Source organism: Dipodomys merriami, unplaced genomic scaffold (genome assembly GCF_024711535.1).
Source record: "Dipodomys merriami isolate MVZ:Mamm:240054 unplaced genomic scaffold, mDipMer1.0.p SCAF_84, whole genome shotgun sequence".
In the NCBI taxonomy this organism is placed as follows: Eukaryota; Metazoa; Chordata; class Mammalia; order Rodentia; family Heteromyidae; genus Dipodomys; species Dipodomys merriami.
In genome coordinates this window covers 4,039,440-4,065,213 of record NW_027206446.1, presented here as the reverse complement: position 1 = coordinate 4,065,213, position 25,774 = coordinate 4,039,440, and the positions used below count along the sequence as shown (strand labels likewise).

Below are 25,774 nucleotides of genomic sequence, written 5' to 3'. Positions count from 1 at the left end.
GGACTGAGCACACAGCACTGACACTACAGAGCGCCCAGCCAGGACTGAGCACACAGCACCAGACACCACACGAGCGCCTGGCCAGGACTGAGCACACAGCACCAGACACCACAGAGTGCCCAGCCAGGACTGAGCACACAGCACTGACACCACAGGAGCACCCAGCCAGGACTGAGCACACAGCACTGACACCACAGAGCGCCCGGCCAGGACTGAACACACAGCACCAGACACCACAGAGCGCCCAGCCAGGACTGAGCACACAGCACCAGACGCCACAGAGTGCCCAGCCAAGACTGAGCACACAGCACCAGACACTACACGGGCACCCGGCCAGGACTGAGCACACAGCACCAGACACCACACGGGAGCCCGGCCAGGACTGAGCACACAACACCAGACACAACAGAGCGCCCGGCCAGGACTGAGCACACAGCACCAGACACCACAGAGCGCCCAGCCAGGACTGAGCACACAGCACCAGACGCCACAGAGTGCCCAGCCAAGACTGAGCACACAGCACCAGACACTACACGGGCACCCGGCCAGGACTGAGCACACAGCACCAGACACCACACGGGAGCCCGGCCAGGACTGAGCACACAACACCAGACACAACAGAGCGCCCGGCCAGGACTGAGCACACAGCACCAGACACCACACGGGAGCCCGGCCAGGACTGAGCACACAGCACCAGACGCCACACGGGAGCCCGGCCAGGACTGAGCACACAGCACCAGACACCACACGGGAGCCCGGCCAGGACTGAGCACACAGCACCAGACACCACACGGGAGCCCGGCCAGGACTGAGCACACAGCACCAGACGCCACTCGAGCGCCCGGCCAGGTTAATGATTCCTTCACCTCAAGGAGACCCGCAGCGGCAACTTCCAGAAACGAAATCAGAGCTGTTCACACCGGGACCCGCCTCTGTCCCCCTCCCTGTCGCAGAGGTAGAGATGGGGTCCCCCTCACTCTTTTGCCCCAGATAGCAGCAGCCACCAGCTCCCTGAACGGTGGGATTACACCCAAAGCCGCCACGGCGGCGCCCATGGCCACTGCCAGGAAAGGCCGTCTGCCCGGGACGCCAGGGGTCACCCGAGGGTTTGCATTGGTGAAAGGGGAACGGAGGGCATTTCCCACGCACACAGAGAGTCCCGCTCCCAGAGCCCAAAGGGGAAGCGAAAATGTCCGCCCTTCCCTAATTCCCATACTATCTCTTTGTAATTGGTCCTTATCTGTGTCTACCAGGAGTGATCATTAGTCTGCACACACCTTATCTCCCTCGGTAGATTAGAGTGCCCACAGCATTTATCTCTGACTCATCTGGACACAGTAGGACACACACACACACACACACACACACACACACACTGCATATTCCATCAATAAATTTCTAGAGGATGTAACAGTTCCTCTCTGGAAGGAATCTGAACTCAGGGCTTCACATTCACTCGGCGGGTTTTGTAGCCGGGTGGTGCTCTACCACTTAAGCCACGCTCCGGTCTGGCTTTTTGCCGCTTGCTAGGACATAGGAGCCTCCTAGAGTTCTCTGCCCTGAGCTGACTCGGAGCTTCAAGCCTGCAGAACAGCCTGGATTATAGTCACACACACTGCCGATGGCCTGGCACCGGACAGACGCTAAGAGATGCAATCAGGTGACATTGAAGAAGGCCATGTTGAACCTCAGAGTGAAGCAGTTCAGTCATTAGGACTCCTCAGTCTTGGACAGGGTAGTGTTGGCTACTGAACTGAACTACTAATTACTAATTGTTAATATCAGATTAATTAACAATTATTATTAATATCTTTCTGGTTCTTGTTCTTAAGAGAGAAACTTCACAATTAAAACTGCAGATCAGGGGCTGGAAAGGTGGCTCAGTGGTAGAGCACTTGCCTTGCATGCCTGAGGCCCTGGGTTCGATTCCTCAGCACCACATAAGCAAAAGAAAAAGCTGGAAGTGGTGCTGTGGCTCAAGTGGTAGAGCGCCAGCCCTGAGTTGAAGAGCTGAGGGACAGGACCCAAGCCCAGAGTTCAAGACCCATGACAGACAAAAAATAAAATAAACTACAAATCAAAGTTGATACATCATTCCTCTTTTCTTTGTTTGTGCTGGGGTTTGAACTCAGGGACCACATGATTGCTTAGCTTGCTTGTGGAGCTCTACCCCTTGAACCATACCTCATGTCCAGCGTTTTGCTGACTAGAGATAGTCTTTCTGAGTTTCCTAACCCTGTTGGCTTTGAACTGTGATCTCTGGATCTCCGCATCCCAGGTGGCTGAGATTGCAGGCGTGAGTCGCCGGCCCCTGGCATCATTACTGTTTTAGACGTGCAACTAACTAACGGTGGGCGGTGTTTTCACACCCAACTTCTAAAGCTCCCAAAGGCTCCCAGCAAAGACCGGGTTTTCAGATAAAACTCCAGAAGAATTCTGAATGTCTCAGTACTTAATGGCCACACTTTTAGGAGGAGAGTGGCCGGTCTAAGCTGGTGTAAGTAATACTTTGTGACACAGAAATACAAAACACAAACTACAATCATCGACAGTGTTTTCATGGCGGCCTTGAGGCTTGAACTCAGGGCCTCATACGCTCCACTCGAGGCTTGGTGCTCTACCACCTGAGCCACACCTCTACAGCCAACTTTTTGCCGGTTCATTAAAAGAGAAGAGTCTCGTGGATTTTTCTTCCCTGATTGACTTTGGCACTTGGCCCTCAGATCTCAGCCTTCATGTGGCTGGGATGACAGGCGTGAGCCACAGCACATGGCTCGGATGATGGTTATGGACAGGGTTGAATTCTGTGTGTGTATGTGTGACAGAGGCTTACAGTTTTATCTGACGTAATTGCTCTTGCGCAAGCACTCACACACCAACTATGAAAATTCTGAGGCCTCGATAAGTCGTGTTAATTCTCAGGATCCACGTCTATATACACGAGTGTTTGGATTCACCAACAGTTTTGATAAAGAGATCAAGAGAGTTAAAACCTTCAGGGAGGGGCTGGGCAGGTGGCTCAGTGGTAGAGCGCTCGCCTTGCATGCTTGAGGCCCTGGGTTCGACTCCTCAGCACCACAAACATAGAAAAAGCCGGAAGTGGCGCTGTGGCTCAGGTGGCAGAACTCCAGCCTTGATGGAAAAAGGTCAGAGGCAGCGCCCAGGCCCTGAGTTCAAACCCCAGGACCAGCCGACAACCCCCCAAAAAATCAACAAGCCGAGTTCCTGAAATCCTGTCACACTCACGGAAGACTTAACATAGACAAACGAAAAGCCAACAGCTAACAATGTAACATTTATCATGGACACTGCCACCCGAGTACATAAATATTATCTCCCTGAACTCACACTGGCTTAAAGAGTGGCCTTTCCCCACAGCTGCTCAGATTCCTCCCACAGACACACGATTGTTCCGCATAACAGAACTGGAAACTGAATCCCTCGATGCCTACCAGGAAGACCGCAGAGGAATTTCTGGACGAATGTTCAGAGGTTCATTGTGTGCAGTGATAATATTTACTTATTCTTATAGCTGAAGGCGCAAAATCGGCCTCTCCGCATGTATCCCGTCTGTGGGAATACGCAGTATAGACGGCGCAGCTACGTGACGCATGAGGTTAGTCCATATTCTGTCCATACGCGCGCAGTCCTCACCTCTGAACTTCTTGGGAGGGTTGGCCAGGTCTCCCGCCTCGGGGTTCACCACGCATCTGTCATCCACTAATCTAGAAGGAAAACACATTTACATCATGAGCACTGACCGTCACCAGCCACAGATGGACCCAACGCAAATAGTTACCAAGAGTCTTAGTATCACTTGCACTAGAAGCCTGTGTGTGTGTGTGTGTGTGTGTGTGTGTGTGTGTGTGTGCGCGTGCGCGCACACATGTGCCAGTCCTGGGTCTGGAACTCAGGACCTCATGCTCTTCCTTAGCTTTCTGTTTTGTTTTGTTTGGCTTGAGGCTGGTGCTGTCCCACATGAGCCACACCACCACTTCCGGGCTTTTGCTGGTTCCTTGAAGATCACATGCTCACAGATTTTCCTGCCCAGCCTTGAACCACAATCCTCAGGGATGCTTGGCTTCCTGAGGATTACAGGTGAGACCCCAGAGCCAGGATTGATGTCATATTTTCACAATACCTTATGGCCATTTCGGGCAACAATCCTTTAGAAATGTTTAGCTGATTTTTCAAAAACTCAAGACGGTGGCTAATTCTCCACCTTTTTCATTACTTCTAACGCACGGCCCGCCCTGAAAAAATACGCTCAGCCAAGCACTGATGGCTCACGCCTATCATCCCAGCTGCTCGGGAGGCTGAGATCTGAGGATCACGGTTCAAAGCCAACCTGGGCAGAAACATCCCCGTGAGACTGATCTCCAGTGAACCACCAGAAAACCGGAAGTATAGTTGTGACTCAAAGTGGTAGAGCGTCAGCCTGGAGCAAAAGAGCTCAGGGACAAGCCCTGGGTCCACGACCCGCGGCCAACGAAACAACAACTTCAACTGGGAACGATCGGCCAAATCACAGGGGCAAACTTCCTCCCTAGGAACAGACGCCTCCTTCATCATCCAGTTCTGGACCAGATCCGACCTCTACAAAATAAGATGCACATTTTCTCAGGCACTACTGCTGCTGCTTTGATTTTTTTCTTAGCACATGCCCCCTCGTTCCTGCTTGGCTGGCTGGAAGGTGGCTGTCCACTGGCTGTCCAGCACGCAAGAAAGGCCGTTGAAGAGACTTCAGGACTGTGTTTTCTTAAAAACAGGAAGTCCTACTGGGTCAAGAGAAAGCAAACTCTAGTCCTCCGGGCTATGCAGAATCCAAAAGGCTTCAGACAGTCCTAAAAATACCCCCACATCACACTTCAAAATGCCCCGAGACCAGGGGCAGCTTCTCCAATTAGTGCAGACATGCTAAGAATTCCAAATATAAGGGTAAAAATAGCCCAGCCTCGGCTTAGAGCACAGGGACGTCCTGCAGTCAGCAGCAATGATGCTTTCTTTCGTTCCTTCATGACTTTCCATTCCAACAGAGAACCACACTCCCCCAGGGCCCACCTTCCCGCTCCCCAGTAACACAGAGAGACTGGAACTAAAGCTGTGATCCACAGACAGGGACCCTGCGATAAACACCCAGACCTGCTCTCCATGACGGACCGGCCCAGTGAACTACTCCATTTCTTCTGTGAACACCCAGGAAGGAAACACTTCCCTGTGACCATTTCTACTAGGGGAAGTGGGTCTGGAGACCAGCAAAGGGAGGAGCAAGCAAGCATTCTAAGAAATGCCCAGTCACTGATGTTCAGAATGGCTGTGGCTGGAACCATTGAACGATATCCCCAAGTAGCCTCCTCTTTTTATTTTACAACACCCCTTAGTCATCTGTTTGATTTTTTGTGTATTCCTGTATTCACTCATGTTCTGTGTCTAGGGCTGTCCCTGAGCTCTTTTGCTCAAGGCTGGTGCTCGATCACCGTGCACATGCTATTGATGTGTAGTAGTTATACATGACGATGATGTATAGATATGTCATAGTTAGATGCGTAACATATTTGGTTATCTCTGTCATCCCTAGCTAATTTTCTTAGACACCTTGCCATATTGTTTTTATCCATTTTAACCTCTCTTCTTTTTTTTTTAATTTTATTTTATTTTATTTGAGAACATACTGTACAGAGGGGTTACAATTACATGGGCAGGATAATGCATACATTTCTTACCAAGCATTGCAGCCTCCTCCTTTGTTTACCCTTCACCTCCCTTCCCAGCCTCCCCCCTCCCCCCCACCCAATCATACCCCCTCCCCCCCCCCACACCGACATTGTAAAGCTGGTTTTGACATGACATTTTGTACTTCTCATTGTTGCAACAGGTCCACCTGAATCCTTAAACGACTTGTTTGTCCCCATCTCCTCCACATGTTATACTGACTTAACCTCTCTTCTATAACCAGTGTTTCCTAGGTTAGTCTAGCTGCCTGAATCACTTGCTGTAATAATAATAATAATAATAATAATAATAATAATAATAATAATAATATACTTTTGTGTATTACAGAAGTACGGATTTAAAGCTCTGGGGATGAGGACTAAGAATATGTGTGGGGTTTGGTTTGGTTTTCATTTGTGTGGGCTTGAACTCAGGGCCCAGGCACTGTCCCTTGGCTTTTTCATTCAAGACTGGTGCTTCTACCACTTGAGCCACACCGCCACTTCCAGCTTTTTGGTGGTTCATTCTGCTCAGGCTGACTTTGTATATTCAGCTGTCAGACTCTTGGGCAGCTAGGATGACAGGCATGAGCCACAGGTACCCAGCTAGAATGTGGTTTTGCTTGTTTTTACGCCAGTACTGAGACTTGAACCCAAGGATCCTGAGGATTTTTTTTTCTTCTCAAGATTAGCACTCTGCCCCTTGAGCCACAGATCCACTTCTGGCATTTGGTAACATGCTCACTTTGAGCACAGAAGTTCTGGGACAGTGCCCAGGCCCTGAGTTCAAGCCCAAGGACCAGCACAGTGGGGGAGAAAATCTAAACCTGTCTATAAAGACATCAAAGTACATTTTTTAGAAAGTAACTACAGGGAGAAATGAACAAGTACCCTATCGTTGTGGGCAATTTCAACACCCCTCAATTACTGATAGGGCAAACAGAAGGTGGTAAAAGATCCAGTACTGGAATTGACATGGCAGATGTAAGGGACAGATACAAAACACACATCTCCCTTTGGAACTAGGTGAGAACTGGAGAAAAAACTAAACGATTTTAGAACATACAGTTTTCACATACCGGCTCTGTCTCTAAATGGCAGCCTAAAATTATAGGCTTCGTTTGTTTGTTTTTTAATTGGCATACATTATGCGTGGAGGGGAGAAAGTGTTTCTTGTCACATTTCCACACGCGCGTGCAATCGGATCACACTCATTCTGTCTGCCCTCTCCCTTCCCCTTCTCCTGCAAAATTGAGAAAAGGGAGGGAATGGCGGGGAGAGGAGGGATGGGGAAGGTTGTTGAATTGATATTGTATCCTTTGTTAAATGGCCACTCCTTGTTCGACCACTCACAGATAATAAAATAAATAAATTAAAATGAACAATAGTTCCAACAGGTTTCATTGCTGCAGGCTTGGTTTTTAAGAAGAAGAAAAAATGGATGTATGGATGAAATGTGAACTTTAATTTTGAAGAAAGACCTGCCCTGACTCTGAAATTTCCAAGGACACTGAAGATCTGAACCAGAGGAACTTGGTGAAGGCAAATGTGCTTTAAACCTGAGCGTGGCTGGCTGGGGATGAGGGAAGGTTTTGTCTTAAACTGGTTCCCTCTCAAGACGGAATTAAGACCCAGCTCGGATTGTTCAAGAAACAGCAGAGGATGTGTACACGTTCAGATGACTGGTGCCGTGTTCATCTGAATTTCAAAGTTACAATTTACCCTATTCAAACTAGCCAATCAGGAGCAGAGGGTGAACCTGAGCTCAGCCAATCCGAGCAGAGGGATGGGGCCTGCTGGGTTAGGTATAAAAAGCCAGCTGATGGCCAGACTTAGGGCTGATGGCCAGACTTAGGGCTGATGGCCAGACTTTGGACTCATGTCCAGACTTTGGACTCATGTCCAGACTTTGGGCTGATGTCCCAACCCTTCTGAAGAAGTCAATTTTGCTTTGCTGGAAAAAAAACAAATTTAAAAAAAAGCATGGCTGCAGGAATAGTTAAGTGTATCACTTATAGTATAATGCTCAAAGGTAGATACGGTTTTTCTTTGTGCCAGTACTGGAATTCAAACTCAGCGCTTCACGCTCCCGTTCACTCAGCTTACTTGGTCATGGCTGGGGCTCTATCGCTTGAGCCAGTCCTCCAGTCTAGCCTTTCTGTGAATTAGATCCACACTGGACAGTAAAAAGCTTTGCAAAGACCCCCATCTCCACCTGGCGTTGTCTGTCTGTCATTCTAGCTACCACAGAAAGCCGAAAACAGACAGAAACACCTGGGTCAGGAAGCAAAACCCTATCTCAAAATTAATCAGCGCAGGAAAAAACGGGCTGGGGGAATGGAGGCCTCAGACAGCCAGAGCCTGCTAGCAAGCACGGGGCCCGAGTTCACACTGCAGAACTGCCAGAATGAAAAATAACACAAAAAAAGCACCGATTCTCTGGCCTACACAGAACTCAGGAAAACCACAAGCCATGCTCCGATCGTAGTCTGCCGTTAACCTTAATGAGTCACTTCATCAAGCCTTTACTGTACTGTAGTGTACTTCCACTTCTCGAGAGAGAGCAGCCAGCCGCATACAAAAAAACTGCCTTAACTTTCTACTGTGTGTGTGTGGCTGTTCTTGGACTTGAATTCAGGACTTCTCATACTCTCAGTAGACTTACTCTGGATGCTAGTACTAGGGCTTGAACTCAGGGCCTGGGTACGCTGCCCCTTAGCTTTTTTGTTCAAAGCTAGCAGTCCGCCATTTAAACCACAGCTCTACTTCTGGTTTTTTGCTGGTTCATTGGAGATAAGCCTCACAGACTTTCCTGCCTGGGCTGGCTTTGAACCGCGATCCTCAGATCTCAGCCTCCTGAGTAGCTGGGATGACAGGCGGGAGCCAATGGTGCTGGCTCCAACATATTTTTTAAGCTGTGTTTTTAAAGCCACGGTTTTTAAGGTTTGGCGATGTTAACCAAATGTGTTGATTTCCAGTCTGACTTCTAATCATAAATCAGACAAACCTCCAGTTATGTCATTGGAAAAGTCACAAGGAACAAATGTAGATCGAATAACACACACACCCTTCTCCACTAAACCAGTCTGCTTAGCTTTGCATATTAAGTCATAACCGCCATTCATAACTATAAATTACAGAGAAAAACAGCAAACAATTGTTCGATTATGAGTGGCTTTCAGATCGTACACTAAAGGCTTTGAAATGAAAAAGTTACAACCATCTAAACTGAGTCCATCTCCTCAAGGAGAATTAAGAATTAACTCTCTGCAGGTGTTGGTAGCTCATGCGGATCATCCCAGCTACTCAGGAGGCTGAGATCTGTGCGTATCATGGCTAGAAGCCAGCCCGGGCAGGAAGGTCCATGAGATTTATCTCCAATGAACCACCAAACAGCCATAAGTAGAGCTGTGGATCAAGTGGTAGAGCGCCAGCCTTGAGCTGAAGAGCTGAGGGACAGCGCCCAGGCCCAGAGTTCAAGACCCAGGACTGACAAAAAAAAAAGTTCTAAATTCAAGCCCAGGACACACAGACACACACAGACACACACAGACACACACACACACACACACACACACACACACACACACACACACACACACACACACACACACAGAATTAGAAAACCTTCACAATCTAGCTTTGCTATTCCATCTGTCCTGAGCACAGTGTGTAAAAGATACACCATTTCAAAGTTTACTCGGGGTTTAAAGTTGGGATTAACCAATAGAAATATTAATACATTCCTTCCTTTTAATTTTCAACTTTTTTTGGTGGTGGTAGTACTGGGATTTGAACTCAAAGCCTCACATTCATTTGGTTTTCTTGCTCACAGCTGATGCTCTACCACCTGAGCCATGCCTCCAGCCTGGCATTTTGCTGGTTAGTTTAAAGAAGGACTCTCATGAGTTTTTCTGCCCAGTTTGGCTTTGAACCTCCATCCTGCAGATCTCGGTCTACTGAATAAGCTAGAATGTACAGGCATGAGACACCGGAGCCCAGCTCAAAGTAATTTCACAGGTAGTTCCAACAGTAAATGGTCACTGAAAACCCTTAACAGTTTTTGCTTTCAGAATGTTCTAGGTTTCAGTGTTAAGTCAAAGAAATGATCTCTCTTTCGTGCCCAGTTTGATTCAATGTCCTGAATCCTGCCTTCTAAGGTTAAAATTGTTAAAGACAAACTTTGAAGTCTGCTGCCTTCGCTGGTGTTGTGTCTTGTTTTCCCTTCTGCTCAGCACACCACGGAACACGGGATCTGACCCCCTTCCACACATGAAGAAGAGGCTCTTCGCTGCCAGGGTAAATTCTAATCCAAGAACTGGCACCACGCCGGGATCCCTGCCTGAGAATTCTACGCAACGCCTCAAGACTGGCTATGGAGGAAACGTTTTCTTAAGAGGATTTGGACGTTTACAACAGGAACAGAAAAGTCTGTCATAGGAAATGTTTTCTTTTCCTTCCATTAATATTACATTTCCTTCGCCCGGCGCTGGTGGCTCACGCCTGTCATCCCAGCTATTCAAGAATCTGAGATCTGAGGATCGTGGTTCAAAGCCAGCTGAGACAGGAAAGTCCATGAGATGCTTTTTTTTTTTTTTTGGTCAGTTGTGGGGCTTGAACTCTGGGCCTGGGTGCTGTCCCTCAGCTCTTCAGCTCAAGGCCAGCGCTCTACCACTTGAGCCACAGCGCCACTTCCGGTTTTCTGGTGGTTTATTGGAGATAAGAGTCTCAGGGACTTTCTTGCCCTGGCTGGCTTTGAACTGTGATCCTCAGATCTCAGCCTCCTGAGTATCTAGGATGACAGGCGTGAGCCACCAGTGCCCAGTGTGAGACTTTTGTTTCCAATGAATCACCTGAAGTGGTGGGTGCTGTGGCTCAAATGGCAGAGCACTAGCCTTGAGCTCAAAGAGCTGAGGGACAGTGCTCAGGCCCTGAGTTCAAGCCCCAGCACCAGCAATCAATCAATCAATCGATCGATCGATAAATAAATTGCTCTTTTTCCCGAGTAGCATCCCAATGTGATTAGTTCCTACGTAAAATTTGTCTCCAATTTGTCTCAAATACTATTCAAAAATCATCTCATTTTTTCTGAACAAGTTTATTTATTTATAAATATTTTTCTTACTCCTAACGGTCAGAATTTAAATCGGAATTCTTGGCCTACAGGAGAGCTCAAAGACAGAAGCTTTTTGGTGATTAATTGGAGATAAGAGTCTCACCAACTTTCCTGCCCAGGCTGGCTTCGAACCACAACCCTCAGATCTCAGCCTCCTGGGTAGCTGGGAATACAGATGTGAGCGCTTGGCACTCTGCGGAAAGCAAGGTTTAATAACATGATATACTAATTATATAATTCTAACTGCCGAGCATTTGAGATGCATGTTTGTAGATCTCCAGGTAGTTAAATACCTTAATAAAGGAGACTCATTACATCAGATAATTCCAAGAATGATGTAATGAAGAATAAAGAACATTGACTTTTCTCCAGAGAGCGAGAGATGCGAAGAGCTACCGTATATTTCAATGCACCAAATATTCACTCAACAACCAGTAGTGTGCTAAATGAAATACACCAAACCCCAGCTGGGCTCAAGGAGTTGGTGAAATATGAGGATCGCAGTTCCAAGCCAGCCAGAAGGAAGAGTCTTATGAAACTCCTCTCTCCAAGTAACCACCAAGAAGCCAGAATGTCTCTAGGCGCTCACACACAGTGAGAGCAAGGGAGGTACATTCTCGGGAAAGGAGCAGAGAAGCACAGCAGCGTGTGTGTCTCTGATCACACAAAGCCATCCCTAGCAAGATGAACTCCAGCAAACGGAAAGAAGAGGGTTTTTCTTTTTTGCTGGTTTTGTTGTTTGTCTTTGGGACTTTGGTGGGTGTGAGGGGGACACAGAAATGCAGAGGCAGAGGGTGAACACATGCAGCCCTGGTCCTCCCTGGACACGATGTGGAAAATGAACTCCACCACTTGTGGGTGGGGAGAGAGTGAGGGAAGGGGGGGACACTGTCCAGAAAGAAACGAACTCGTGACCCGACTGATGTAACCGCCACCCTGTGGTTTCAAATAAAAATAGAAAGCCAGAAGTGGAGCTACGGCTCAAGAGGAAGGAAGGAAGGAAGGAAGGAAGGAAGGAAGGAAGGAAGGAAGGAAGGAAGGAAGGAAGGAAGGAAGGAAGGAAGGAAGGAAGGAAGGAAGGAAGGAAGGAAGCAAGGAAGGAAGCAAGGAAGGAAGGAAGGAAGCAAGGAAGGAAGGAAGCAAGGAAGGAAAGAAGGAAGGAAGGAAAGAAGGAAGGAAGGAAAGAAGGAAGGAAGGAAAATAAGGAAGGAAAGAAGCCAAACCCCAAAGAAGAAAGAACACAACCCCCAAAGGACAGTTCTTGGACAACTGCACTCTGAGGAGAGCCACAGAAAACAGGGCAGAGGTTACCACGGGCCCAAAGGGAGGCGGTGTCTGAAGGGGTCAGAATTTTTATTTCAAATGACAAAGAAAAAAAAAAAACCTTTCTGGAAACAGGAGTCACCGTCATCCTCACGGGGAATGACCTTCACGACCCTGAGTTAAACACTTCAGACGGTGCTGGTGTGTCCTGGAGTTAGATATATCTATAATCACGATGGGCCTTCTAAAGCCATTATCAACCGCCCTGCTGAGGGGTGAGGGGATGCGCATGCTCAGGCCTCCGTCCTTTCCCCCAGATCGCGCCCTGTGACAGCGACCCAACGTCACTGGGGCCTGTATGGGTAGGAGAGACCCATCCCCACCCGGGTGGGAACAAACGGTATTGACCACTCCACGGCTCGTTTGGCTTGCTTGTGCTGGTAGCCAGGCTTGAACTCAGGGCCTGGACGCTGCGTCCCTAAGCTACCTTTCACTCCGTACGGGTGCTCTATCATGGAGACACCCCTCCACTTCCAGCGTTTTGCTGGTTCAGGGACTTCCCTGCCATCCTGGCCTGGCTTCAAACCGTAATCCTCAGCCTCCTGCGTAGCTGGGATTACAAGCGTGAACCTGTAAGCAGCTGGCTTATAGACTCTGAGAAGAGGCATGCAGGATGTGGAAATCGTCGGCCCCCGTCCTGTAAACGGAGTAAAGCAGAGACAGGGCTTCCCCAGCCCAGCTCTCCACCACCCTCAACTGTTCAGCTTATCATACAGGTTCTTGGAGCTACCCCAGAAGCTAGACCGAGACTTTCTGTCTGTGCTTACGCCAGCCAGAAATGGGACCTAATAGTAAGACCGAATCTGACTTGTAGTATCGTGTAGACTTCCGTGGCTTGTGAGTAACCCTGGTGGTGCTGGACACGGTGGCTCACACTTGGAATCCTCGCTCCTCAGGAGGCGGAGATCTGAGAATTCAGGTTCAAAGTCAGCCTACGTGAACAAAGCTAGGATTTACATGGGTCCTAGTGAAGGCTAGATTTTGAGTCTCATTCATTCTTCCCTGTTGTAACTTATGGCACATCCTAAGGATATTTAAATTGATTCCTGTTTATAGCTTATATGCAGACTGGGAAGGTGGCTTAGTAGTAGAGCATTGGCCTGGCATGCGTGAAGCCCTGGGTTCGATTCCTCAGTACTACATAAACAGAAAAAGCTGGAAGAAGCACTGTGGCTCAAGTGGTAGAGCGCTAGCCTTGCGCAAAAGAAGCTCAGGGACAGCGCCCAGGCCCTGAGTTCAAGCCCCAGGACTGACAGAAGAAAGAGAACAAAATTACAGTTTATACTCTCACTGAACATGGCAACAAAAGATTCAAAGAGAGACCACTGAGTGGATTACAATACCGGGGTATTCATACCGCTCTGAGAGACAACGTCACACTGAGCGCAAGAGCTACTGTTAGGTAGATAGAGACCGAAAAATTGGCAGATGTCTATGACCATATAAGAAGATGCTAAGTGAAATGAACCCCAAGATAGGGACAGGAGAGGTGTTACCTTTGCTGCTGCTGTTTTTAATGTGCTCATCATGTACAAGTGCTGTGGGAGGTACAAGCACGCATCATAAGCCAATCAGCACAAAGCCTGGGGGAGGAGCTATGGGAGGAACCCCCCTCTGAGAGGAAGCCAGGGGCTGGTTCCTGGGTCCCTGCTGCTTTCCCAGCTTTCCTTTCATTTTCAAATAGACTTCCTCTTTATCTTAACTGCCTTCCTGCCCTCTAACTCGTGAATAGAGAAAACACCTGCTCCTCCATGGTATCAATACTTAACAGTTTAGCCTGGTTATCCATACGCATTGCCCAGAGTCGTTGTGAGTGCATTGCGTGCTTGTTTTAATGGAGTTGAGATGTATAAAATAGATGTTATATTACTATTTACATATGATTGTATCGCACGGACTAGTGTATGTACTAGGTAATATATATAACATAATATATAATATATTCTATATGATGGAATTGAAATATATAAAAATATATAATATTACTATTGTGAGAGACTCTTATCTGCAATTATCCAGCAAAAAGCCAAAAATGGGAGCATGTTTTAAGTGGTAGAGCACCAGCCTTGATCAAAAATGTTATCCAGCCAGACACTGATGGCTCACACCTGTCATCCTGGCTGCAGATTTGTCTGTAAAAGGTGCAGGGAAAATCCAAAATATGAACATGTAAGATACAAAGAATTCTCTTCTTCCCAATACAGTGTGTGAGAACAATGTCTGCCTGTAGCGATTATTTCATCATTACTCACGATCACCAGGCCTCAGAGAATTAGAGAACTTTGATTTGTATCATTCAAAACCTAAGGTGTCTTTAGAACTCCGCCATTCTTCAATCACAATGAAGAGATCTTTTACCAGTGACTAAGCATCTTACTCACAGGCAAAAGCTCAATACGCATGTTAAAATTCCAAGAACTGAGATATGAATTTAGGTTATGTTTTGTTTCCTTCCTGAGCCTTATAAAAACAAAAAATAGTAAAAGCAAGGGTAGTTAGGTAACTGTCATCCCAGCTACTCAAGAGGCTGACACAAGAGGATTTAGGTTCAAAGCCAGCCCGGGCCAACCTACCCAAGATATTCCTTTTTTTTTTTTTTTTTTTGGTCAGCCATGGGGCTTGAATCTAGGCCTGGGCGTTGTCCCTCAGCTCTTCAGCTCAAGTCAAGTGCTCTACCATTTGAGCCACAGCACCACTTCCAATTTCCTGGTGGTTCTTTGTAGATAAAAGTCTCATGGACTTTCCTGGCCAGTCTGTTTTTGAACTGCGATCCTCAGATCTCAGCCTCCAGAGTAGCTAGGTTTACAGGCGTGAACTGCTGGAGCCTGGCCAAGAGATTCTTTTCTTGGATAAGAAGTGGAGCTGCAGCTCAAGTGGTACAATTCCAACCTCCAGCCCAAAAGCTAAGCAATGCACAAGACACTATGTTGAAAATGAACTTTACAACTCTGGGAGAGGGTGAAGTTGGGGAGGTGGGGTGGGAAGGGATGGTGGGAGAAAAACAAAGGAGGGGGTCACAATGTACTCACGTCACTGTAACCCCTCTGGACAGTATCTTTACAATAAAAAAAATATTTAATCCTTTTTTAAAAAAAGCTAAACAAGACTGCAAGATCCTGAGTTCGAGTCACAGTAAGAAAGTCAGCACAGGACTGGGAAGGTGGCTCAGTGGTAGAGTGCTTGCCTTGCATGCATGAGGCCCTGGGTTCAATTCCTCAGCACTGCATAAGCAGAAAAAGCCAGAGGTGGTGCTGTGGCTCAAGTGGTAGAGCGCTAGCCTTGAGCTGAAGAGCTGAGGGACAGCACCCAGGCCCAGAGTTCAGGCCTCAGACTGGCAAAAAAAAAAAAAGAAGAAAGTCAGCACATAGATAGGAAGGAAGGAAGGAAGGAAGGAAGGAAGGAAGGAAGGAAGGAAGGAAGGAAGGAAGGAAGGAAGGAAGGAAGGAGCCTTCCATAAGGCTTTGGGTTCCTGCTGAAATGCTGCTTCCTGTTCAAATTCTTCTCCCCATAATGCCCTGGGTGCCCACTCAAACACTCCTTCCCATCCTGCTCAGTGCCACTCATCCAGGGTGGGGCAGGCACAAGCCATCAGCCAATCAGCACAGAGCCCGGGGAGGAGCCCCGGGAGGAGACCCACACTACATAAGCAGTCCTCGGGGAGGCCAGCCCGGACTCCTCTTTGGAGCATCTAGTCATCACTATGGTATCTGAAAAGAGCGGCCTTAGATTGCGGTTGGGGAACCTCAGTCTTGATTCCAGGGCCAGTGATTTCCCTGGGTTTGCCAAGACGTGTTAAACACCTCCTGTGCCGCCGGAATTGAATCAGCACACAAGAATTAAAAGCTCGTGTGCTGGTGCTGGGGGCTCATGCCGGTGATTCTGGACACCCGGGAGGAGGAGATCTGAGGATCGTGGTTCAAAGCCAGTCTGGACAGGAAAGACCAGGAGACTCTTACCTCCAATGAGCCAGCGGTGTCGAGTGGTAGCGTGTCAGCCTTGAGAAGAAAAGCTACAGGGCAGTGCCCAGACCGTGAGTTCAAGCCCCAGTCCTGGCGTAAGGAAAAGTGCGTGTGCTCTTGATCCTGGTCCTACACAACAAACAGCCCAGGTGACAAATGTCTCCACGTCCCCCACGCTGCCAACCACAGGCGCTCATGGGACCCTTTCCCCTCTGGGATAAGGATTTACAGCTTAATACCCAGCATCTCTTTGTACACATATCCTCAGCACACCAGAAGGGCTCAGGAAGACTGAATCAATAAATGAATCCCGTAATCAATCCCTCCACAGCAGATTCCTCACAAAGCACATCATTAGAAGTTACCAGGCTTGAATCATGATGTGTACACATTTTCAATTTGATGATTAAATGTTGTTGGTGGGGTTTCTTTTTTCCCTGAACAACTTGATATTTTAACTCCTTCCCTTCCTTCCCTCCCTCCCTCCATCCTTTTCTTCCTTCCTTCCTTCCTTCCTTCCTTCCTTCCTTCCTTCCTTCCTTCCTTTCCTTCCCTTCTTTCTTTCTGTGCCAGTCCTGGAGCTTGAACTCAGGGCCTGGGCGCTGTCCCTGAGCTTTTTTGCTCAAGGCTAGCACTCTACCACTTAGGCCACAATTCCACTTCTGGTTTTTTGGTGGTTCATTGGAGATAAGAGTCTCATGGACTTCAAACCACAGTACTCAGAGCTCAGGCTCCCGAGTAGCTAGGGAGTAGCTAGAATTGCAGGCACGAGGCACCCGTGCCTGGAGTAAAGTCACTCTCATTCAAAGGCTACAGGTATGTGGGTGTGTGCTGCTATAAACTGTAAAAACAGCTACTGTTAACCAAGCCTTGATTTGAATTCTCTTGTGTGCCAGTAAAGGGTGGGGCTTGACGCAGGAATCTGCATTCTCACCTGGCATTTTTGCTCAAGGCTGATTTTCTACCACTTGAGCCACAGCTCCCATGTCTGATTTTCTGGTGGTTCATTAGTCTCATGGACTTTCCTGCCCAGCTTGGCTTTGAACCACGATCCTCTGATCTCAGCCTCCTGAGTAGCTGGGATGACAGACAGGTGTGATCCCAGCTTTATTTGAACTTAAAGGGCAAATCTATCTATTTCAAAGACAGTCACACACACACACACACACACACACACACACACACACACACACAAACTCCTCACCCAGGCGAGCAATGGAAGTAGACTCAGGCAATAAAAGTTTCATCCTGAGTTCAAAGATTGGTAAACAAACTAATATGCCTTACATGTGTAAATCGGCTCTAAAATCAAACAGACTGTGTATCTACTGCATGAGCCAATTAGCCATCAACTTTGGTGAGTATGGGTGGCCAGACGGCCATGTTCCCATCGTACATCTTAAAATGTCAAGGACATTAGGAACGATGATACATCTGTGACTATTTCGATAACTTTCCATTTCCTTCTTGGTGCTTTCCCTCCACTGACCATCATCAGGCAAAGCTCTATGTGTGCTTTTTAAAATGAATACTGTTGGTTAATTTTTCTTTCAATGGGAGATGGATGGAACGTTGAAAAAAAATCTCAGGACAAGGTAGTCCTGAATATTAAAAATACGCCCTCTTAAGGAGGAAAAAAATCACAATGCTGTGTACAAAAATCATACACACAAAAAAACATACTCATGTCCCAGGTGGGGTTGGGTTCGATCTCTCAGGATAAAAAGATTACAGCTGGGCCGGGCACTGGTGGCTCACACCTGTCACCACAGCTACTCAGAGGGCTGAGATCTGAGGATCGCAGTTCAAAGCCAGCCGGGGCAGAAAAATCCATGAGACCCTCTTATCTCCAATGAACCACCAAAAAGACAGACATGGAGCTACGGCTCAAGTGGTCTAGCCCTGGCCTTGAGTGCAAAAGCTCAGGACAGAGCCCAGGCCACACGTTCCAGCCCCAAAAGGCCACATGCTAAAAGCAAGTAGCACCATGGGGACGCGGTGGGACATTTAAAGGATGAGGCCCAGGGAGAGGAAGTTAGGCCATGGGGGGCGGGGCCTTGGCGGGGAGGGCGGGGCCAGCCCTCCCCTCCTCCTCTCTTTGATTTTCATTGGAAAAGCAAAGCCATGCCGTGGATGGTGCATGAACTGAAACCTCCAAATACAAAATACATTTTTCTTTCTTAGGGTTTCCTCAACTGTTTTGTCATGATAATGGGAATCTGACAGAGGCAAAGTGCATCAGATACCATAGTGCATTAGTTAAGACGTGACAAGCCCAGGGCGGGTTATTTCTCAACAGCTGAGACTTTTCATCCCCGAATTTTTAGCAAAATCAATAAATACATAAATATATAACACAGCACCCCCCCCAAACCAATGAGATGAAGATTAAACCATGGACAGACATGGTCCCTTTAGAGAGCTGAAGGAACTTTGCCCAAGTGGCTCAAATACTTTCTGAAAACATCTTACATGTGTTGGCAATGCCATCTGCGTATCTCATGTACAGCGAATGCTCATTAAGGAGATAATTAGGCTTAATTTTATAGAGTGAGGAAATGTTCATTAAGTTGATCATTAGGCTGAGCCTAGTAGCTCACGTCTGTGATCCTAACCACTCAAGAAGCTGAGCTCCGAGGACTGAAGTTCGAAGCCAGCCTGGGCAGGCAAGTGTGTAGTGGAGCTGTGGCTCAAGTGGTAGAGTGCCGGCCTTCGGCGGAAAAGCTAAGGGAGAGTATCCTGGTCCACAGTTGACACATAAAGAATATATACAAGCATGTAGGCTCTCTTTCTATTCAAGGGCATTCAGGCTTATTTTTCTCGAGGCTTTGGACTCTCTATGAGAAACCCAAAAAAAAGGACACTTGGCCGGGAACCTTGAGCAAAGGTCAGAGTTGCGTATTCTGACATCAATGCCCGGTGTCCCTTGACTTCATTGCCCTGACCTCTAAAACAAGTCAGACTACAAGTCTGAAGACATTGTAGCTTCTTAATGTACCATCCTTTTTTTTTGGGGGGGGGGGCAGTTCCTGGGGCTTGAACTCTGGGCCTGGGCACTGTCCCTAAGCCTTATTGTACTCAAGGCTAACACTCTACCACCTGAGCCACAGCACCACTTCCAGCTTTTTCTGAGTAGTTTTTTGTTTGTTTGTTTTCCTGATCGTGGGGCTTGAACTCTGGGCCTGGGCGCTGTCCCTGAGCTCTTCAGCTCAAGGCTGGCGCTCTCCCACTTGAGCCACAGTGCCACTTCCGGTTTTCTGGTGGTTAATTAGAGATCAGAGTCTCACCATCTCTCCTGCCCGGGCTGGCTTTGCACCGTGATCCTCAGATCTCAGCCTCCTGAGTAGCTGGGGTGACAGGCGTGAGTCATGGACACCTGGCTTCCGAGTAATTTCATTGGAGGTAAGAGTCTACTGGATTTTCCTGCTCAGGCTGGCTTTGAACTTTGTTCCTGAGATCTCAGCCTCCTGAGTAGCTGGGGTGACAGGCGTGAGCCGCCAGCACCTGACCTAACTCACCATCTTTGGCCCTTCCACTATCTGTGTCATAAGTTACCATCCCTATGCAAAAGTCACTATCCAGAAGCATAAGCAGTGACCCACGGGCCTCTGTGGCCATGCATATGCATAAGTGGTCATGCATATGCATAAGTGGCCATGCATATGCATAAGTGGCCATGCATATGCATTGTTGCATGCCTACGCACATGGCACCTTACCTATGCACAGAGTAACCACCCCTCGGCGTGTTTGCTGGGTAGGACGCTGTAGAGACAGGGCCTTTTTTTTATCTATGGGTCAGATACTCTAGGCTTTTTCTTGTTCTTGCTATGCTGTCCACAAATAGAACTACTGCCCCGTCACCCGGGAGTGAAGCTGTAGCCGCTCGTTATCTTACAGCAGTACTCTCGCAGGCCACGGGTTCCAATCTACCAATTCTTCCTCTCCACAGCTCCCCCATCCCCACCCCCACCACCCCAAAACGGCCCAGGTGACTGTCCCCATAACACAGAGGACGCGGCCCGGGGTCATGGAGGTTCTGCGGATTTAAAAAAGCTGGGATTCGAACTCCAAACCTCCGGCTTGATAACAGCACATTGCCCATCCCCCTGGGGCCCAGGAAGGAAGAGCTGTCGCAGAGTTCACCCCCTAAACAGTGTTCCAGGGACCCCAAAGCTGAGCCGGCGTGACACATTTTCTCAGGAAGGAATAGCTCATGACTGGCGATCAGGGAGAGCACTTGTCAGTAAGTGCACAGCATGCGAGGGGAAGAGACTGATCAACCCACCTTCCTCCTCCTCTCTGTCCTTTGTCAGCAGTGACCCTGTAGGCCGCTCTCCCCTCTAACAAGGCCGCAGGACCCCGAAGACACAGCCAGAGACAGCGTCATCACCACCATCATCATCATCATCATCATCATCATCATCATCACCATCATCATCACCATCATCATGATCACCATCATCACCATCATCATCATCATCATCATCACCATCATCACCATCACCATCATCATCATCATCATCATCATCATCATCATCACCATCATCACCATCATCATCATCATCATCATCATCATCATCACCATCATCATCATCATCATCACATCACCCCATCATCATCATCACCATCATCACCATCACCCCATCATCATCATCACCATCATCACCATCACCCCATCATCATCATCACCATCATCACCATCATCACCATCATCATCATCACCATCATCACCATCATCATCACCATCACCATCACCATCACCATCACCATCATCATCATCATCATCATCATCACCATCACCATCATCATCATCATCATCATCATCATCATCACAGAACAAGCAGGCCTGGAAACACCTGCAGCCAGGAGCCCCGGGGCCCCGCCAGGCTGAGGTTTGCAGCCAGCCCGGGCAGGGGCGGCCCGTGAGACCCCCGGGAGGTCAGAGGCGGAGCTGAGCGCGGCCCAGGCCGTGAGTGAGAAGCTTAGAGGCAGAGCCCGCCCGGGCTGCGGGTTCGAGCCCCAAGGCCGGCGCTCACCCGGGGTCCGGCGCCTGTGACCCAGTGACTCAGCTGGGGGAGCCCGGCAGAGGGGGAGGGGGGCAGCCGGGGGGGGGGGCAGGTCAGCGCGGGTGGAGGGGAGCGGGGGGGGGGCAGGTCAGCGCGGGCGGAGGGGAGGGGGGGCAGGTCAGCGCGGGCGGAGGGGAGCAGCGGGGGGGGCAGGTCAGCGCGGGCGGAGGGGAGCAGCCGGGGGGGGGGGGCAGGTCAGCGCGGGTGGAGGGGAGCGGGGGGGGGGCAGGTCAGCGCGGGCGGAGGGGAGCCGGGGGGGGGGGGCAGGTCAGCGCGGGCGGAGGGGAGCCGGGGGCGTCAGGTCAGCGCGGGTGGAGGGGAGCCGGGGGGTGGGCAGGTCAGCGCGGGCGGAGGGGAGCCGGGGGGTGGGCAGGTCAGCGCGGGCGGAGGGGAGCCGGGGGGGGGAGGGGCAGGTCAGCGCGGGCGGAGGGGAGCCGGGGGAGAGGCAGGTCAGCGCGGGTGGAGGGGAGCCGGGGGGGGGCAGGTCAGCGCGGGTGGAGGGGAGCCGGGGCCCCCCCTGGGCAGCCGCCCCGCTTTCCCTGGCGCAGCACCGGTCACGGCGCCGGCAGGAGCCGCGCGGGCGTCCGGGGACGACTTCCTCTTTCTCCGCCGTCTCAGGGCAGAGAAGTCGGGGCCACGGCTTCCTGCGGCCGGGCGATCGCGGGGGGCGGGGGGGACCCGGGGTGCAGCCCCGGCCGAGCGATCGCGGGGGGACCCGGGGTGCAGCCCCGGCCGGGCGATCGCGGGGGGCGGGGGACCCGGGGTGCAGCCCCGGCCGGGCGATCGCGGGGGACGGGGAGGGGAGTCGGGGTGCAGCCCCGGCCGGGCGATCGCGGGGGACGGGGAGACCCGGGGTGCAGCCCCGGCCGGGCGATCGCGGGGGGCGGGGGGACCCGGGGAGCAGCCCCGGCCGGGCGATCGCGGGGGGGACCCGGGGAGCAGCCCCGGCCGGGCGATCGCGGGGGGGACCCGGGGTGCAGCCCCGGCTGGGACTGCAGCTTGCGCTGCCCAGCCCGCCCTCCCACCCGGCCTCCCTCCCGGCCTCCCTCCCGGCCTCCCTCCCGGCCTCCCGCCCGGCCTCCCGCCCGGCCTCCCGCCCGGCCTCCCTTCCTCCCGCCCGCCGCCCGCGCTCACCCCAGGGTGCTGATGAAGCCGTGCACCGAGCCCTCGGCGTAGAGCGACACGATGTCCCCGAGGTAGAGGAAGCTGGACATTTTGTCGGACATGCCGCCGGGCCGGGCGGGCGGGGGGCGCGGCCCGCGGACGCCGAGCGCGGACCCGGAGCCGTCCTCGCGGCCGTCCTCAGTCCTCCGTCCTCCGTCCTTCCGTTTTCGCTCTGGCTCCTGGTGGCGGAGCGCCGCGGGCGGGGGCGGGGAGGGCGGAGCGGCCGGCAGCCAATCAGACCGCGGCGGGCGGGGGGGAGGGCGGAGCGGCTGGCAGCCAATCAGACCGCGGCGGGCGGGGGGAGGGCGGAGCGGCCGGCAGCCAATCAGACCGCGGAGGGCGGGGGGGGGGAGGGTGGAGCGGCCGGCAGCCAATCAGACCGCGGCGGGCGGGGGCGGGGCGGGCGGGGGCGGGGTGGGCGGGGCCCTCGGAGGAGCGGCGTTTGGGAGGGGCGTGGCTTTGGGAAGGGGCGTGGCTGCGGCGGGGCGGGGACGGTGGGCGGGGCCTCTGCCCTGCAGGCCTCAGCTGTAAGGACCAGCACCGCCCACCCCCCACCCCTACAGAGGGGAAAGCGGGGTGTGAGGAATGGGTGTGCAGAAGGGGATGAGGGGAGAGCCAAAGCCCAGAAAAGAACGGAAAGGAGGGAGGAGGGAGAGGAGAGGGAGGGAGGAGGGAGAAAGGAGGGAGAAAGGAGGGAGAGGGAGGGGGGAGAAGAGAGGGAGGGAGAGGGAGGGGGAGGAGGGAGGGGAGGAAGGGAGAGGGAGGGAGGGGGAGAGAAGGAGGAGGGAGGGGGAGGAAGGAGGAGAGGGAGAGGGAGGGGGGAGAAGAGAGGGAGGGAGGAGGGAGAAAGGAGGGAGAGGGAGGGGGGAGAAGAGAGGGAGGGAGAGGGAGGGGGAGGAGGGAGGGGAGGAAGGGAGAGGGAGGGAGGGGGAGAGAAGGAGGAGGGAGGGGGAGGAAGGAGGAGAGGGAGAGGGAGGGGGGAGAAGAGAGGGAGGGAGGAGGGAGAAAGGAGGGAGAGGGAGGGGGGAGAAGAGAGGGAGGGAGAGGGAGGGGGAGGAGGGAGGGGGAGGAAGGAGGAGAGGGAGAGGGAGGGAGGAGGGGTAAGGAGGAAGAGGAAAAGAGAGGGAGGGGGGAGAGAGGGGGAGGGAGGAAGGAGGGGGAGGAGGGAGGGGAGGAAGGGAGAGGGAGGGAGGGGGAGAGAGGGAGGAGGGAGGGGGAGGAAGGAGGAGAGCAAGGGAGGAGGGGGAAGGAGGGAGAGGGAGAGGGAGGGGGAAGGAGGGAGAGGGAGGGAGGAGGGGGAAGGAGGGAGGGGGAGGGAGGAGGGGGAAGGAGGGAGGGGGAGGGAGGGGGAGGGAGGAGGGGGAGGAGGGGGAAGGAGGGAGGAGGGGGAAGGAGGGAGGAGGGGGAAGAAGGGAGGAGGGGGAAGAAGGGAGGAGGGAGGGAGGGGGAGGGAGGGATCTCATTGGAGCTCATGGTTTTCTTTGGCTGTGGTGTGCTTTGCTTCTAGAAACTTGTCCCCTCCCCAGGTGGATGACAGACACCTTTTAAGGTCACAGCGCTTGGCTGGGCCGCAAGTCTTTCTGTGCTGTCCTTGGTTTGAAGTCGTGGCCTGGCATTACCCCCAGCTCTACCACTTGACCCACCGCCCCAATTGGAGATCAGTGTCTCATGGCGAAGAGTCCTAGACTTTCCTGTCCAGGCTGGCTTTGAACTGTGTTCTTCAGATCTCAGCCTCACGAGTAGCTAGGATGACCGGCATGAGCCACTAACGCCCTGTCTACTTAGCTGAGCTTTTCCACTCAAGGCTGGCACTCTACCACTTGAGCCACACTTCCACGTCCACCTTTTTGGTGGTTCATTAGCGCTCAGAGTCTCACTGACTTTCAGGCCGGAGATCCTCAGATCTCAGCCTGCTGAAGTAGCTAGATGACAGTTATGACTTTACCACCGTCTTCTTCCTTCCTTCCTTCCTTTCTTCTTTTTTGTGATACAGGGGATTAAATTCCGTGCTAGGCCATACTGGACTTACTCATTTCTGTTTTTCCAGCAGCTCGCTCCTGGCGTCTTTCAAGAGATTGCAACAGGGGAAAAATATATTTATATATTTATATATATTTATATATATATGTATATGTGTGTGTGTGTGTGTTGAATTGGATTCCTCCCTTCTTGGTTAAGACAGAGTTCAGATTCCAGTCTTTGGCGAAGCCCGCAGATCTCCATGACAGCCTTATCAGTGTTTGGGGGTCTGCTTATTTCTGGGTACCAAGTTCCAGGAAAATGTTGCAACACCACGCTTTTTGGCCTTAATTATGGGCGTCAGGCCCAGCCAGGACTCTAATGCCAGCAGGCATTGTATTGAACGCTTCGCAGTGAGTGACACAGAAGATGGTGGAGAGATAAAATTCTGAATTATCTTCAACAGACAGCCAAAAATATGGGCTCAGACTTGGCCCACTAAACTCTCCAGATGTTTCCATCTCTCTCTCTCTCTTTTTTTTTTAATCTTTTTGGTCGATCCTGAGACTTGAACTCAGGGCGAGTCAGCCTTCTGCCTCTGTGTCTGTCTCTCAATCTCTGATTGGCCTGAGGGGGAAGGATCTTAGACTCATCTGTGCTCTGATTGGTAGCCTCCATGATCACTGGGTGTTTTGGAAGATGACCCGTGATTGGTCAGGTCCTGTGGCACCCTGATGGGTGGTGAACTCCTCATCAGATCCTTCTGCAAACCCTCTTCCCTGGGTCACAGGAAGGTGATGGAGAGGGGGGGCCGGGCGCAAAGACAAGATGTGCCCGGCAATGTCTCTGTTGTATCTGGATTCAGCCTGTGAGGCCAGCGTGCTGGACATGCTGAACATGCTGGGGGGGGAGGTGGATGCCGAACCTAACCACACACTTCCTTGTTGACTGTTTTCGGGGCTTGTGTTGGTGCTGTGGAAAGATAGGTGTGGAAAGAAAAGACAGACAACTAGGGAAAGAGAAGGGAAACTTCCTGAAAACATCCTTGTGTGCTGATTTCCACCCCCCCCCCAAAGGCACTGTGGCTCCATTTCCTGGTCCCTTCCAACTTTGCCTCCTAGAGCATTTTATAATTGCCCGCTTTGCCCGATACAGAGAATGTGTGTGTGTGTGTGTGTGTGTGTGCACCCCAGTAGCAGGACTCGAACCCAGGGCCTGGGCACTGTCCCTTAGCTTTTTCACTCAAGGCTGGCGCTCTACCGCGTGAGCCACGCCTCTGTGTTTGGCTTTTTTCCTGGTAAGTTGAAGAGAAGAGTCTCAGACTTTCCTGCCAGGGCTGGCTTCAAACTTTAATCCTCAGTGTTAGTCTCCTGAATAGCTAGGATTATAGTACCTATTATAGCTAGGAGTAGTTACTGGCACTCAAATGATAGAAAGAATTCTTAATCAAATGCCATTCCCAACACACACAAGC

General features: G+C 51.2%; 1 protein-coding gene across 1 annotated transcript in view; it reads right to left on the bottom strand.

Annotated features, from left to right (window-relative positions):
- The window catches only part of Itpr2 (inositol 1,4,5-trisphosphate receptor type 2), a 171,018-nt gene extending 148,513 nt beyond the window's left edge, over window positions 1–22,505 (bottom strand). The window contains exons 1-2 of the mRNA XM_070011588.1: window positions 22,312–22,505; window positions 3,655–3,725 (exon numbers count right to left, since the gene is read on the bottom strand). Coding sequence (XP_069867689.1) covers window positions 3,655–3,725; window positions 22,312–22,403 — 163 coding nt within the window. The 5' untranslated portion in view covers window positions 22,404–22,505. The remainder of the gene's footprint in view (window positions 1–3,654; window positions 3,726–22,311) is intronic.
- Between the last annotated feature and the right edge of the window lie 3,269 nt (window positions 22,506–25,774).